General features: G+C 47.7%; 3 protein-coding genes across 3 annotated transcripts; all 3 read left to right on the forward strand.

The window, feature by feature from the left end:
* The first annotated feature begins 1,519 nt into the window (after positions 1–1,519).
* LOC119352189 lies at positions 1,520–2,134 on the forward strand. The gene has a single exon (XM_037618900.1). It carries the CDS (start codon positions 1,676–1,678, stop codon positions 1,934–1,936), a length of 261 nt encoding a protein of 86 aa, XP_037474797.1. The 5' UTR covers positions 1,520–1,675; the 3' UTR covers positions 1,937–2,134.
* A 2,736-nt stretch (positions 2,135–4,870) lies between these two features.
* Positions 4,871–5,736, forward strand: LOC119352190. Its single transcript, XM_037618901.1, has one exon. The coding sequence runs from the start codon at positions 5,187–5,189 to the stop codon at positions 5,490–5,492; it is 306 nt and encodes a 101-aa protein (XP_037474798.1). The 5' UTR covers positions 4,871–5,186; the 3' UTR covers positions 5,493–5,736.
* A 6,212-nt stretch (positions 5,737–11,948) lies between these two features.
* LOC119352191 lies at positions 11,949–12,721 on the forward strand. The gene has a single exon (XM_037618902.1). The coding sequence runs from the start codon at positions 12,179–12,181 to the stop codon at positions 12,482–12,484; it is 306 nt and encodes a 101-aa protein (XP_037474799.1). The 5' UTR covers positions 11,949–12,178; the 3' UTR covers positions 12,485–12,721.
* The last annotated feature ends 2,524 nt before the right edge of the window (positions 12,722–15,245 follow it).

Consider the following 15,245-nt stretch of genomic DNA (forward strand, 5'->3'; position numbering starts at 1 on the left):
TTTTGTAAAAAGCAAAAGAAAATGATAAAAACTTCAAAAGTTAAAATCCTTCGAGATGTAGTTATGTTACTACAACTACTAATTAGGAAAATGTAAAAACTTAAATTTGGACATGTTTTGCAAAAAGTGTAGGGAAAATGTAAAACAGGTATAACTTTTGCATACGATGTCAGAAAAAACGTATAATATATCAAAATGTTCAGCACGAAAATCCGCATCCGATTTCGACAGCCTACAACCTATTTGCAAATTTTTAGAATCCTCAAATTCCAAAAGGAAAAAAAGTTATGCTCAAATTTCGTTTTTTTTATTTTCGTAAAATCTGGTAAAACTATGGTCAAACTACTTATTCAAGAAATATTAGTGTTACTAAATAATTATTCAATAATATTAGTGTTACTAAATAATTATTTCAGTTTTTTTGAATTTTGGTCAAATCTGGTCAAATTGTGGTCAAACTGTGGTCAAACAATGGTCAAAGTACTTATTCAAGAAATATTAGTGTTACTAAATAATTATTGTTTTTTAGAACAATAATTTCAAATTCAAACAGTGAAATTTGTGACTTCATGCTCAAACTAAACTCCTGAGGGTTAATAGGATTGACATCTTACTATTGTTAGGAAAACAACAAGTGCAGACTTGGAAACGAGGGAGAATAGAACCCGGAAGTTAAGCGTGCTTAGGCTGGGGGAGTGAGAGGATGGGTGACCGTCCGGGAAATTAGATGATTTGAAATGATGAGGGGTGATTAGAGATTAAATTGAGCAGTGATGAGGGCTGATTAGAGATTAGAGGTTAAAATAATTTGGAAATTTGAAAATCGAAAAAATATTTCAAAAAAAATCCTTTAGTACCGGTTGGTGTTATCAACCGGGATTAAAGGTAGACCTCCAGGCAGCCACGTGGAGGGCCTTTAGTTTCGGTTCGTATAAGAACCGGGGCTAAAGGGGGACCTTTAGTAACGACCCTTTAGTCCCGGTTTCAGAACCGGGATAAAATGCCTTTTTCTATCGGTGGACGGTGGAGCTGCGAAAAATACGGACGATTCGCGGGGCGGCGGTGCAATGGTGGCTGGGTGGGTGCTTGACGGTCGAGTGGTGGCTGTCGCAGCGGCAAGCTCGGCGGCGACGACGAGTCGGGCGGTGATGATGCTTCTGGTTGTCTTCCCATGCAAGCCCTCGTGGAGGCCACGAAATTTTATGGAGCAGGTTCATGGGCGAGAGAGGGAGGTGGACTGTTTGTTGAGTTCGATGCGACATTTATGAGCGGGCTTATGAAAAAATGGACATATTAGGGGACTTTTCCTGCCGACCGTCCTAGTCACCCTGGCCGGCCCGCCTGACCGGAGGCCGTCGCATCTTTACCCAGCTTCACCCCACGGGATATCGCCACGTCGAGGCGTCATGTTGCTCGTCACAATTGTTATCCAAATCTGGCCAAGCTGTCGGTCCTACCAAGGCACCACTATACAAAAACAATATAAAAAGGTGGTTCCCGCTCGCACCCGGGGAAGGCCGCAACCTCCCGCCCCGCCCCACCCCGCCACCGGCAAAAGCACGCCACCGCGCCAGCGACACAGCACCATTCTGAACCAACACATTTCCTCCATGCTACAGCCTACAGCAACACACCCAGCGACGATTCGTCGAGGTAGCTTGTGTTGGCGGCGGCGATGGCGATCCACCTGCTGGCGTTCATGGCGGCCAAGGGGTTCGTGCAGGTGTTCCAGGTCTCGGCGCCGCTGCTGTGGCCGCTCAACCTCTGGCTGCCCCTCCCGCGCAACCTGCCGGAGGTCTGCGTCGTCGTCTGCAGCGCGCTCGCCGCCCACGTCGCCTGGCTGCGCCGCGCCTACGCCCGCCGCGGCTCCCGAAGCCGCGACGACGACGACAGCGAGCTCCACCGCCAGGCGCTCGTCGACGCCTCCGCGTACTGAGATGCCGGAGCAGGACGGTTTTTCCTTTTTCATTCTGATGATTTGTAGGTTTGCTGGCTGCACTGCATGTTCGATCATTGTGTTCCCGAGCGTCCCGTGATATGTGTATGTTGGCTGCAAGTTGTAGTAGCATTCAATCTGTAGATACGAGTAAATTCTAGTAGTAAAACCGACGGATTCTGTCGTGATTATTCGCTTTGGTCAATTGCTCCAGCATCTCCAATGCAACGGTACTAGAGTTACTATTTCTTCAGGAATTTTTCCATGGCAAGAACAGAGTAGTTTTATTTGTTTTGACCGGGATGGCATTGGCAAGAGCAGAGGAAGCTTCGTCGTAGATCATACCGAGTACGTAACGTACGCGCCACAACGTGCCAGGCCTTCACGTCATCTTCTTATCGACTCATCCTAGCTACTCTCTGGTTAACTAATATTCAGTCGAGATCATCATGCTAAGTAAGTGCATTGCTGAGCACCTGATAAGTACATGCACTAGGTAAAGTATAGTGTCTTATCTGACACGGTGAAGGCGGCTAAAAGTAAAAGAATTTTCTCTTGTTGATGACTTTTCTACCCAGCATGATGGCGTGAGTTGTTAGCATTCTTAACCGATATTATGCGACTACTGATTGTTAAACGACAAGGGCATTTGTCCATCTTTGACGGCATCTTTCACGACCAGTCATCCCTTCTCGACAGTTCTAGCTTTTGCGCGAGCCCTGTAGTACTACATATAGCTGAACAGCGGAAACGACACCTCTGAAAGCCATATGCAGATAATCAGATTTGTGCGTGTACAGAGACTTGAAAGTACTCCCTCCAGTCCTTTTTAATCTGCATATGAATTTTGTCTGAAGTCAAAGCATCTCTACTTTGACCGAATTTATAAAAAAAATATTAACATTTACGATGCTAAATTAATTTTGTTAGATTCATTACAAAATGTGGTTTCATGGGATATATATTTGGTATGGTAGATATTGATATTTTTTAATATATATTTGGTTAAACTTTGTAAAGTTTGACTTGACCCAAATCTAATATGCGGAGGGAGTAACGTGGAGTCCAGCATTATGCAGTGGCGTCGTCCTTGGCTTGCACGCCATGTCAATGGCATGACCGCATCAGCGTCGGCAATCATTTCCTCCAGATCCAACGCCTCTGCCTGGCCCCAACAGAATGCAGGGGACACTTTGTTTTCAGTTAGGGTGGGCACCAGTCCCGTCTGAAACAAAATAATTTTGTCCATCTTCGTTCCATGCGAGAATTCTGCAGTGTTGAAGTTGGTGTCTTCATTGGACTAGATTCATTTGCTACATCCAATATACGGTAGCGCTGCCTTGATCCCATCTCTGCATGCATGATTGGGGGAACAAACAGGCATATTTGCACCCTACGTGCAACCAACTAGCGGATCATCTGATCATCACGACATTCAATGGATATGCATGGATCGAACGCCGGGCAGCCGAAGATCCGCCGAAGGGCCAGCGCGGCGGCGGAAGAGCGGCTCCTCGGAGGCAGAGAGGCCGAAAACAGTGCCCCTTTCAGGGACCAAAAGATATGCCAGGACGCGACTGTGTCCATGCTCGGGATCATTGGGTTCAGGACAGCGAAATCCGCAATCAATTTAGAGCGTTCCCGAAAGAAAACAATCAAATGCAGTGATGTACTTACGTATTACGCTTCTCTGTGGGGCTGAAATCATTTTGTGGGTGATGTGGGGCTGTGGTCTCGGATAAATATCCGAGCTCGTCACTCGATCTTAGCATCTACTCCCTCCATTCGGAATTACTCGTCCAAAAAATAAATGCATCCAGATGTATTTTAATTATAGATACATCAATTTTTGTGACAAGTAATTTCGAACAAAGGGAGTAGAGTACTACATGTTGCCGCTTGAATTTGTATCCTTGTGTGCACGAAATGTACTTGACTTGGACGTTAGCTACGTCGACAATGATCATGTGACTCCAGCACTAGTGGCGAGAATAATCTAACCCAGCCTCCAAGAGAAGACCGGCCTTATCCATCTGCATGTTCCACCTAGATCGAAAGAAGTGAACCGGCTTGTTCTTGTGTAAAAAAGGAAAAGAAAATGGAAGCTTGTGCCCAGTGGCCGATGCCGATGGGAACGTATCCTCTAACATCATGAAGGGATGTCACGAAGCTACAGTGCAATCCCAATGCAAAACGAGGAAGGGATGTTATAAACACTGTAGCAAAGACACTGTGCACAATTACTATTCGTAGAAAATAAAATCCGAAATTACTTTTATTGTATCATAATTTTGTTTGTATGTAATTTTTATCAATGTATACAGTACATTTGTAATTTGTAAATTAATTCAAGTCATTTTATGCTTAATCGTATGGATGTGAAGAAGGAATGTCAGGGTACTGTAGCTTCCTGGCATTCCTTCGTGATGTTAGAGGATTTCGTTCCGATGCCGATAGGCGATGGCTACTTGATTCCTTGTCGAACGCTAGAGTTACCTTACCTGTGGGGCCAGAGGCTCCCAACTGGCACCGGGTTTGGGGCCCGGCAGGTGGATGCCGACACGACATGTCCCGGCCCAATCCAGTCTGCTTAGTTTTAGACCACACACCAACTTTCTGCTTTTAGTTTTGCTACAGCCCACATACTACTTTCTTCTTTTGGTTCGAGTTGTGATTGTGAACACAACCATCTACAGAATCGGACGTGTAGCAGCGCTCCCACAGAATTAACAGCGCCGCAGAACTGGCTGGAGCACCTACCTTCGTACGTATTCTGTGGACACCATCTGGGCATGTAATAATCGCTGAGAAGGCATACGTGGCGGCTCAGTGTGAAGTTACAGCGACGGCCGGTGTCCCACGGAGGACATGTGTCGATCTGCCGCTGGCCAATTCGTCGCCGCACCTCAACTGATTCAATTCGCCGCGGACAATGTCAGCAGGCCGCATTGTCATGAGCTGTGTCGTGGCAGTACGTGCGCACTGTAGAACTGAGTCCATTCCGCTCCATGATAAAACAACCCTCGATCACCATCGCCGGCCATTACTAGTTTCATCCAACTCCAAGCCAGTGCTCTTCGCTCTGGAATCCTATTCCTAGTTAATGGCCGGCGGGTCAGGTCCGTGGTGACTAGCCACCGGTTAGCTAGCAGCGCCACCTCGAGAGCGTCGCCATGGCAGGGGCGGAGGGACCGGCCGTGTAGCGGGCAGCGCGAGGCGGCTGGAGGAGTTATCTGGAGGTCGATCGACGATGGTGGTGCACGTGGTGCTCCTCGCCGTGCCGGCGGTCGGCGGGTTCATGCAGGCGTTCAAGTTCTCGGTCCTGCTCTGGCCGTTCAACATCACGCTGCCGCTGCTCCGCCACCTGCCGCGCGTCTGCCTCACGCTCAGGGCCGCCGCGGCGCACTACGACGCCGAGCTGCGAGCGTACCTCACCGCCCGCCGGACGGTGCCGCTGCCGGAGCCGGGGTACTCCACCCTCCGCGGCGCGCAGAGGCGCACCCGTGAGCAGCTCGCCGCGCACGCCATGATCGCCCTCGTCGACATCTCCTACTGATGTCGCGTAGCCAACAGCTGCTTAACTCTGGCGCTGCTCTTCTTGGTTTGATAGGCTGCTTCAGAGCTTTTTTTGGCGGTGCTCTTCTTGGTCGTATAGGTTAGTTATAAGAATTTCAATTGGATCCTGCACATAGCCACATGGGTCTTCCATTTCTCTTTGCCTGCATTCGTCGGCTGCGTTAATGAATTTGTTGTGATCTGTATTCATTTATGAAATGCAAAGGAGCTTAAATTAGGACATACCTGGCTTCATATTGTTTTTTGAAACAGTTGCACCGATCTTATTCCTTGTGAAAGATGGTTGGAATTGGCAAGAATCCAACCACAAGACTACAAATAAAATCACTGGAAACATATACACTACAGCTCGGGGTCGGGGATATGATTTGCACAAAGCAAAGAATAGGAAAACACATTCAAGGAACATCGTCCGAACAGGTTTCACGTTTGCCGAGTCCATTTTGAACCCTGATCTCACTGAATTCTTCAACTGCGTGCGGAAATAAATGCAAATAAATACATGTGTTGACATTGTATATCTTCTCCTAGCTCATAATTTGAGGTCATATGTTAAACATTGGTAGTTTGTACTACCAAACTTGTACTAAAGCAACATCAATTAATATGGATCGGGGGGAGTAACATTGTTTGACGTCATATGTTAAAGTGCTTTGTGGATTTTGTGGATGTCCGCGAACCCTTCTTCATTTTTACTCATATATGAGATGTCGAAATAAATGAGGAGCTAGTAAAGAAATGTTAATCCTCATTATTTGGATAATTCACAATGGAACATCAAGGCTTTTTAGAAAACCGTTTTCATAGATAAAGCTGCCAAGAAGAAGAAAGTCAAGTTTTTGCTCATACATTTTTTGGTATTTAAGTTGTGTACTTAAGATCATGAAGAGATAGTTGGTCTGTCCACACTGTTCAATATGCCTTGCTACACTGAGGCAGTGAGTGAGGCCCAAGCAGCCCAATGCTTGTTTATCAAGAAAAGCAACCCAACATGGATCACGACAATGCAAAAGAAACTTATTCTAACCTCAAGATGACTTGTCAGCATTGTCAGTTCTTCTTCTTTGTAACGCATTCCTCCTCTTCTTACACCTCACTAGTAAAAAAGGCGCCATTTGTCCCGATTCGTAAGGGCCTTCTGTCCCGGTTTTGGAATCGGGACTAAAAGGTCGTTACTAATGCCTTTGGCCTTTAGTCCTGGTTCTTACACGAACCGGGTCAGATGGGCCTCCACGTGGCCGCTGCGGCCAGCTCAGGCAGGGGGGACTTTGGTCCCGGTTGGTGACACCAACCGGGACCAAAAGGCGAGCTGAGGTTTTTGTTTTTTTAAGGGGCTGGTTTAGGGGTTTGGGGGGTTAGTTTAGGTTGTTATTAGCTAGCTAATAGAGAGAAGTGTCCTCTCTTATATCTCCGTGCTTAGTTTACCAACGCTAGTGCTATGCCTAAACATGGCTTAGATTGAAGTGAAGGCAACATGTGATGCATGTCAAAAGTAATACTAATCCTAACTTGATCAAGTTTGGATTATACTATTTTCGACATGCACCACATGCATGTTGCCTTCACTTCAATCCAATCCATGTTCATTTCACCCGCTGATATATAATAACTCTTCATGCTCGCATCACGCACCATCATATATAATAACAAGTCCTACTAATCATCATCATACAACTTCTACTCGTTATTAATAACAAGTCATACGATCATCATCCTCATAGTCATCGAACCAACCCTACTTAATTGTTCTTAGCACATGATCATCAGTATTAGGTAGGACCTAAATACTCTCTTTAAGGTAAAATAGCATAAAACAATATAGACATTGACTCTCCATTATGGAGATGTTGGGGAACGCAGTAATTTCAAAAAATTTCCTACGCACACGCAAGATCATGGTGATGCATAGCAACGAGAGGGGAGAGTGTTGTCTACGTACCTACGCAGACCGACTGCGGAAACGTTGACGCAACATAGAGGAAGTAGTCGTACGTCTTCCCGATCCGACCGATCCAAGCACCGTTACTCCGGCACCTCCGAGTTCTTAGCACACGTACAACTCGATGACGATCCCCGGGCTCCGATCCAGCAAAGCGTCGGGGAGGAGTTCCGTCAGCACGACGGCGTGGTGAAGATCTTGATGTTCTACCGTCGCAGGGCTTCGCCTAAGCACTGCTACAATATAATCAAGGTGGAATATGGTGGCAGGGGGCACCGCACACGGCTAAGGAACGATCTCAATGATCAACTTGTGTGTCTAGAGGTGCCCCCTGCCCCCGTATATAAAGGATCCAAGGGGGAGGGGGCGGCCGGCCAGGAGGAGGGGGCAGGAGGAGTCCTACTCCTACCGGGAGTAGGACTCCCCCCCCCAATCCTAGTTGGAATAGGATTCCCTGAGGGGGAAAGAGAGAGAGGGTGGCCGGCCACCTCTCCTTGTCCTAATAGGACTAGGGGAGGGGGGAGGCGCGCGGCCCACCTTGGGCTGCCCCTTTCTCCTTTCCACTAAAGCCCACTAAGGCCCATATAGCTCCCGGGGGGTTCCGGTAACCTCCGGTAATCCGGTAAAATCTCGATTTCACCCGGAACACTTCCGATATCCAAACATAGGCTTCCAATATATCAATCTTTATGTCTCGACCATTTCGAGACTCCTCGTCATGTCCGTGATCATATCCGGGACTCCGAACTAACTTCGGTACATCAAAATGCATAAACTCATAATAACTGCCACCGTAACGTTAAGCGTGCGGACCCTACGGTTTGAGAACAATGCAGACATGACTGAGACACATCTCCGGTCAATAACCAATAGAGGGACCTGGATGCCCATATTGGCTCCTACATATTCTACGAAGATCTTTATCGGTCAGACCGTATAACAACATACGTTGTTCCCTTTGTCATCGGTATGTTACTTGCCCGAGATTCGATCGTCGGTATCCAATACCTAGTTCAATCTCGTTACCGGCAAGTCTCTTTACTCGTTCCATAATACATCATCTCGCAACTAACTCATTGGCTGCAATGCTTGCAAGGCTTATGTGATGTGCATTACCGAGAGGGCCCAGAGATACCTCTCCGACAATCGGAGTGACAAATCCTAATCTTGAAATACGCCAACCCAACATCTACCTTTGGAGACACCTGTAGAGCTCCTTTATAATCACCCAGTTACGTTGTGACGTTTGGTAGCACACAAAATGTTCCTCGGTAAACGGGAGTTGCATAATCTCATAGTCATAGGAACATGTATAAGTCATGAAGAAAGCAATAGCAACATACTAAACGATCGGGTGCTAAGCTAATGAAATGGGTCATGTCAATCAGATCATTCAACTAATGATGTGACCTCGTTAATCAAATAACAACACCTTGTTCATGGTTAGGAAACATAACCATCTTTGATTAACGAGCTAGTCAAGTAGAGGCATACTAGTGACACTAAGTTTGTCTATGTATTCACACATGTATTATGTTTTCGGTTAATACAATTCTAGCATGAATAATAAATATTTATCATGATATAAGGAAATAAATAATAACTTTATTATTGCCTCTAGGACATATTTCCTTCAGGAGAATGGAGATCATCATGTCTCCAATTCTTGCGCTTCGCTTCCTTTTGCTTCCAAGAACCTCCTTACGACTATCCATACATTTTTTCATTCTTTGATTAGCATGTCTCCACTTCTTTGAGAAATCCGGTATGGACAGTTGAGATTCGTAGGATGACCTGGATGTATGTTCAAAACACGAAGGCTGCCATTCAGATACATCAAATGAGGCACACAATTCGTCGGGATTCTCTGTTGAAAAACATAGTAATAACTTCATAGTTAGCAATGATTTACTAGTTTTAGAAGTATGCAAAAGATGCACGGATGTCGTAATAGTAAAAAATCTTACCAGGGTATCTCCATGATAGTTACCGTAGTTCAACACGTGCACTAGTGGCACGTATTGACCATAATGTTGAGGAGTTTGATTGTAGATATTGTAATTCTCAATATCAGTACAAAATCCGACTAGATGATTTTTCTCCTGATAAGTTAATTCTTAGCCATCGGTGTAGTGGGCTTTGTCTACCATCTTCTGCACATTCTTTGAAGAATGAAAATAAGCTGTCAAGTATTTTGAAATAAACAATATAAATTAGCTAATAACTATGTTTGATAAACTCACATAGCGGTAGAATTGGAGGCGTATCAACAAGGATCCAATGTCCATATTGTCTTGCTCGATTTCAGGATCACCAAGATCCATGGTGACAAGCATACCCTCATCAAAACCATACATCTTGCAAAGTGCTTCCTATTTTTTGTAATCAAAATGGGTTACACTCTCAGAATTGTACAACTTTACTTCAAAATCCACATCATGATGGGTCCTTAGGTGAATTTTCTTTGTTTCGAAACTTTCATGGTCTTCAAAACCCATCCTCTCCAAGACATAGCGTCTTGCATGGCATGGGATAAGCTAGTCGAATTGTAAAAGATGAAAAGTACACGTTGAAATATTTGAAGTTGTGCTTAATTACGAAAAAATAATACTTGTCGTCGTTGCGTACCGTTTCAACATTGAATGTCTCCTCGAGCTTAATGCTGAAGCGCCGATCTTCGTCCAGGTGAGGCCTGTCGCACAGACCTCGGTCGTCGTGGCACCAGTCGCACTCCGCCGGAAGACTTTCGTCGTCCGAGTACGACATTTCCTATGTTCATAATTCAAATATTAAACGTCTACAATAAAATATATGTACTAAAAAAACCTAAGTTAGATCATTATTATTCAACAGGGGAATGAAGCAGAAGCTACCCCATATATGGTGGAGACTCGATAGACTTAAATTCAACCCGGGGACTCATATTATAGGACTCATATTGACATGGAGATTTGGCTGGTCTCACCTCGAGGTCGGATGGGGGTCGGTGACGGGGACGACGGCACGGATTATGGAGGGGCTCCTAGATTTCTGTAAAAACAAAAACCTATAAGCTATCAAGTAATCAAATGCATACGCATTGCATAGTGCTCTCCAATTTGTGCATTCAAAGTAGGAGTACTTTTCCAATTTCAGCATTCAATAAGCAAAACCAAATCGTAAAATAAAGTAGTATTCAAATTAGCATGCATTCAATTATAAGCAAAACTACATCATCTCTTGCGTCCGTACATCATCGAATATTATCACTAATACTCCTCGAATACTATCATACATATAGCATCGCTAATACAGCTAGAACCGTAGCGCCCGACGGGTATCGGCGCGGGCGATGGACACCCAAAGAGAATGAACCATCACATGATCATAGTTCCAGTGAGATCCCTGAAGAACCTGTCAGGTATTGTCGAACCTGCCCTCCAACGCAACCATGTAGCGATGGACGTGCTCGTCCTCCTCGCTGACACGGTGACGTACCACCTCCGCGGTGTCCGAAAGCCTCGGCACCGTCACTGGCCCACGCGACCGCCACAAAATAAGGATCGGGTCAACGACGGGATGGCTCCTCACCAACCTACGTCTCCCGGAAGGTAGCACCTCCCAGCCCGGCGGAGCCCAGTCCCGGACATGGCCCCTCTGATCAAGCCGTCCTCCTTCGCCGAGTCGATGACGAGGATGTGGGATAAGTATCGTCGTTACCTTACCTGTGGGGCCAGATGCTCCCAATTGGCACCGGATTTGGGCCCCGGCAGGTGGATGCCGACACGACATGTCCCGGCCCAATCCAGTCTGCTTAGTTTTAGACCACACACCAACTTTCTGCTTTTAGTTTTGCTACAGTCCACATACTACTACTTTCTTCTTTTGGTTCGAGTTGTGATTGTAAACACAACCATCTACAGAATCGGACGTGTAGCAGTGCTCCCACAGAATTAACAGCGCCGCAGAACTGGCTGGAGTAGTGGACTACCTACCTTCGTACTACGTACCGGCTGGAGTAGTGAACTGGCTGGAGGAAGTACTATTCTGTGGACACCATGACCATCTGGGCATACGCGGCGGCTCAGTGTGAAGTTACAGCGACGGCCGGTGTCCCACGGAGGACATGTGTCGATGTCCCGCTGGCCAATTCGTCGCCACACCTCAATTCGCCGCGGACAATGTCAGCAGGCCGCACTGTTAAGCTGTGTCGTGACAGTACGTGCGCACTGTAGAACTGAGTCCATTCCGTTCCATGATAAGGGCTTCTTTGATTTAAAGGAATTTTATAGGATTTTTGGATCTCATAAGAATTTTTCTTATGGAATCTTTTGTACTACATTTCATAGAAAATTTAACATTTCCTTCAACCTTTTTTTACAATTCCTTTATTTTTTTCGTGGCATCAAACAATCATTACTAATTCTATAGGATTCAAATGGGTATGCCACTCCAACCCTACACTTTTTCTATTCCTACCTTTTCAAAATCCTACGAATCAAAGAGGCCCTAAAACAATCCTCGATCGCCATCGCCGGCCATTACTAGTTTCATCCAACTCCAAGCCAGTGCTCTTCGCTCTGGAATCCTATTCCTAGTTAATGGCCGGCGGGTCAGGTCCGTGGTGACTAGCCACCGGTTAGCTAGCAGCGCCACCTCGAGAGCGTCGCCATGGCAGGGGCGGAGGGACCGGCCGTGTAGCGGGCAGCGCGAGGCGGCTGGAGGAGTTATCTGGAGGTCGATCGACGATGGTGGTGCACGTGGTGCTCCTCGCCGTGCCGGCGGTCGGCGGGTTCATGCAGGCGTTCAAGTTCTCGGTCCTGCTCTGGCCGTTCAACATCACGCTGCCGCTGCTCCGACACCTGCCGCGCGTCTGCCTCACGCTCAGGGCCGCCGCGGCGCACTACGACGCCGAGCTGCGCGCGTACCTCACCGGCCGCTGGATGGTGCCGCTGCCGGAGCCGGGGTACTCGACCTTTCGCGGCGCGCAGAGGAGCACTCGTGAGCAGCTCGCCGCGCACGCCATGATCGCCCTCGTCGACATCTCCTACTGATGTCACGTAGCCAACAGCTTCTTGATTCTGGCGGTGCTCTTCTTGGTTTGATAGGTTGGTTCAGAGCTTTTTTTGGCGGTGCTCTTCTTGGTCGTATAGGTTAGTTATAAGAATTTCAATTGGATCCTGCACATAGCCACATGGGTCTTCCATTTCTCTTCGCCTGCATTCGTCGGCTGCGTTCATGAATTTGTTGTGATCTGTATTCATTTATGAAATGCAAAGAAGCTTAAATTAGGACATAGCCGGGTTCATATTGTTTCTTGAAACAGTTGCACCGATCTTATTCCTTGTGAAAGATGGTTGGAAGTGGGAAGAATCCAACCACACGGACTACAAATGAAAAACATTGGAAACATATACACTACAGCTCGGGGATATGATTTGCACAAAGCAAAAGAAAAGGAAAACACATTCAAGGACCATCGTCCGAACAGGTTTCACATATGCCGAGTCCATTTTGAATCCTGATCTCGCTGAATTCTTCACCTGCATTGTATGTCTTCTCCATGAAAGGCGCATAGCTCATAGTTTGAGGTCCTACGTTAAACTTCGGTAGTTTGTATTACCAAAGTTGTACTAAAGCAATGTCAATTAATATGGATCGGGGGAAGTAACATTGTTTGATGTCATATGTGGAAGTACTTTGTGGATTTTTATGGACGTTTGCGAACCCTTCTTCATTTTTACTCAGTTATGAGATGTTGGAATAAATGAAGAGCTAGTTAATAAATGAGAAACTCCACGTACCTCTCGGGTCGCCTCCCCCGCGGGCGACTCGGGAGGGCTCCGCCGCCGCCGCCTAGTCCCTCCAGCGCCCTTCTCCTCCTCCGCCGTTGCCGATGGTCGGCGTCGGGCAAAGCCCGTGCGTGCGATGGCGGCGGCGGAGGGTCTCTCCTCCCGTTCCCGGATCCACGGCGGCGCGGACGTCCTGATCCGCGAGGTGCGGCCCTCCCGATGGACTGGCGGATCCCGGAGGCGGCGGACTCGCGGCGGTGCACGGGTGCCCAGATCCATGGGTGTGGGACTCCTGGCAGCGTGCGGACTCCAGGCGGCGGCGGGATCGCTCGAAGACGGGCTTGGGCGATGGCGTCGGCCGCGCGGTGTCGGATCTCGCTCGCGGCGGATCTCGCCACTCCGGCCGTCGTGGAGGAACCTAAACCAGGGGCAGCGGCCCCGTTAGGCATGGCGAGGGCGTCCTCGGTTGGCGACGTTCGCAGGGGGTGGATGGACGACGTCTTGACTGCGTGGGCGGTGAGTCGCCGGTGGATCTCCTCCGCACTGCAGGCTCTCTCCCGCTGCACTTGGTGGCTTACGACCGCGGTCGTCGACCTCGGTGCGTTCGCGGGGGCTGGTAGAGGTGACATCGGACCGGAGGAAACTCTGGATGACTCGTTCATCTCGACGGTGGCGATGACCAGGGTCACCGTTCTCCTACGTGCAGGTGTCGTCGAGGTCCCTGCCCTCCACCCAGACCCCATTCCCGGGTGAAAACCCTAAATCTCCTTAGATTGGGCGGCGGCAGCACTGCGTGTGTCGTGCCCTTCTTGGAGGTGCCGCCTGGGGCGATTGTGTGGGAAATATGCCCTAGAGGCAATAATAAAATGGTTATTATTATATTTCCTTGTTCATGATAATTGTCTATTGTTCATGCTATAATTGTGTTATCCGGAAATCATAATACATGTGTGAATACATAGACCACAACATGTCCCTAGTGAGCCTCTAGTTGACTAGCTCGTTGATCAATAGATGGTTATGGTTTTCTGACCATGGACATTGGATGTCATTGATAACGGGATCACATCATTAGGAGAATGATGTGATGGAGAAGACCCAATCCTAAGCATAGCGCAAGATCGTGTAGTTCGTCTGCTAAAGCTTTTCTAATGTCAAGTATCTTTTCCTTAGACCATGAGATTGTGCAACTCCTGGATACTGTAGGAATACTTTGGGTGTGCCAAACGTCACAACGTAACTGGGTGACTATAAAGGTGCACTATGGGTATCTCCGAAAGTGTCTGTTGGGTTGGCACGAATCGGGACTGGGATTTGTCACTCCATATGACGGAGAGGTATCTCTGGGCCCACTCGGTAAGACATCATCGTAATGAGCTCAATGTGACTAAGGGTTGGTCACGGGATGAGGTGTTACGGAACGAGTAAAGTGACTTGCCGGTAACGAGATTGAATGAGGTATTGGGATACCGACGGTCGAATCTCGGGCAAGTAACGTACCGATTGACAAAGGGAATTGTATACGGGATTGCTTGAATCCTCGACATCGTGGTTCATCCGATGAGATCATCATGGAACATGTAGGAGCCAACATGGGTATCCAGATCCCGCTGTTGGTTATTGGCCGGAGAGTTGTCTCGGTCATGTTTGCATGGTTCCCGAACCCGTAGGGTCTACACACTTAAGGTTCGATGACGCTAGGGTTATTAGGAAGACTTGTATGTGATTACCGAATGTTGTTCGGAGTCCCGGATGAGATCCCGGACGTCACGAGGAGTTCCGGAATGGTCTGGAGGTGAAGATTTATATGTGGGAAGTTGTCATACGATCATCGGAAAAGTTCGGGGGCATATCGGTATTATACCGGGGCCACCGGAGAGGTTCCGGGGGTCCACCGGGAGGGGCCACCTCTCTCGGAGGGCCTCATGGGCCGTAGAGGAAAGGGAACCAGCCCTTGGAGGGCTGGGCGCATCCCCTCTTGGGCCCATGCGCCTAGGGTTGGGGGGAACCCTAGAGGGGGCGC

The sequence above is a fragment of the Triticum dicoccoides genome, chromosome 2A, assembly GCF_002162155.2.
Source record: "Triticum dicoccoides isolate Atlit2015 ecotype Zavitan chromosome 2A, WEW_v2.0, whole genome shotgun sequence".
Classification (NCBI taxonomy): Eukaryota; Viridiplantae; Streptophyta; class Magnoliopsida; order Poales; family Poaceae; genus Triticum; species Triticum dicoccoides.

Excerpts from the sequence above, each read along its gene's own strand:
- LOC119352189 (XM_037618900.1), top strand. The coding sequence starts at position 1,676 with ATGGCGATCCACCTGCTGGCGTTCATGGCGGCCAAGGGGTTCGTGCAG.
- LOC119352190 (XM_037618901.1), top strand. The coding sequence starts at position 5,187 with ATGGTGGTGCACGTGGTGCTCCTCGCCGTGCCGGCGGTCGGCGGGTTC.
- LOC119352191 (XM_037618902.1), top strand. The coding sequence starts at position 12,179 with ATGGTGGTGCACGTGGTGCTCCTCGCCGTGCCGGCGGTCGGCGGGTTC.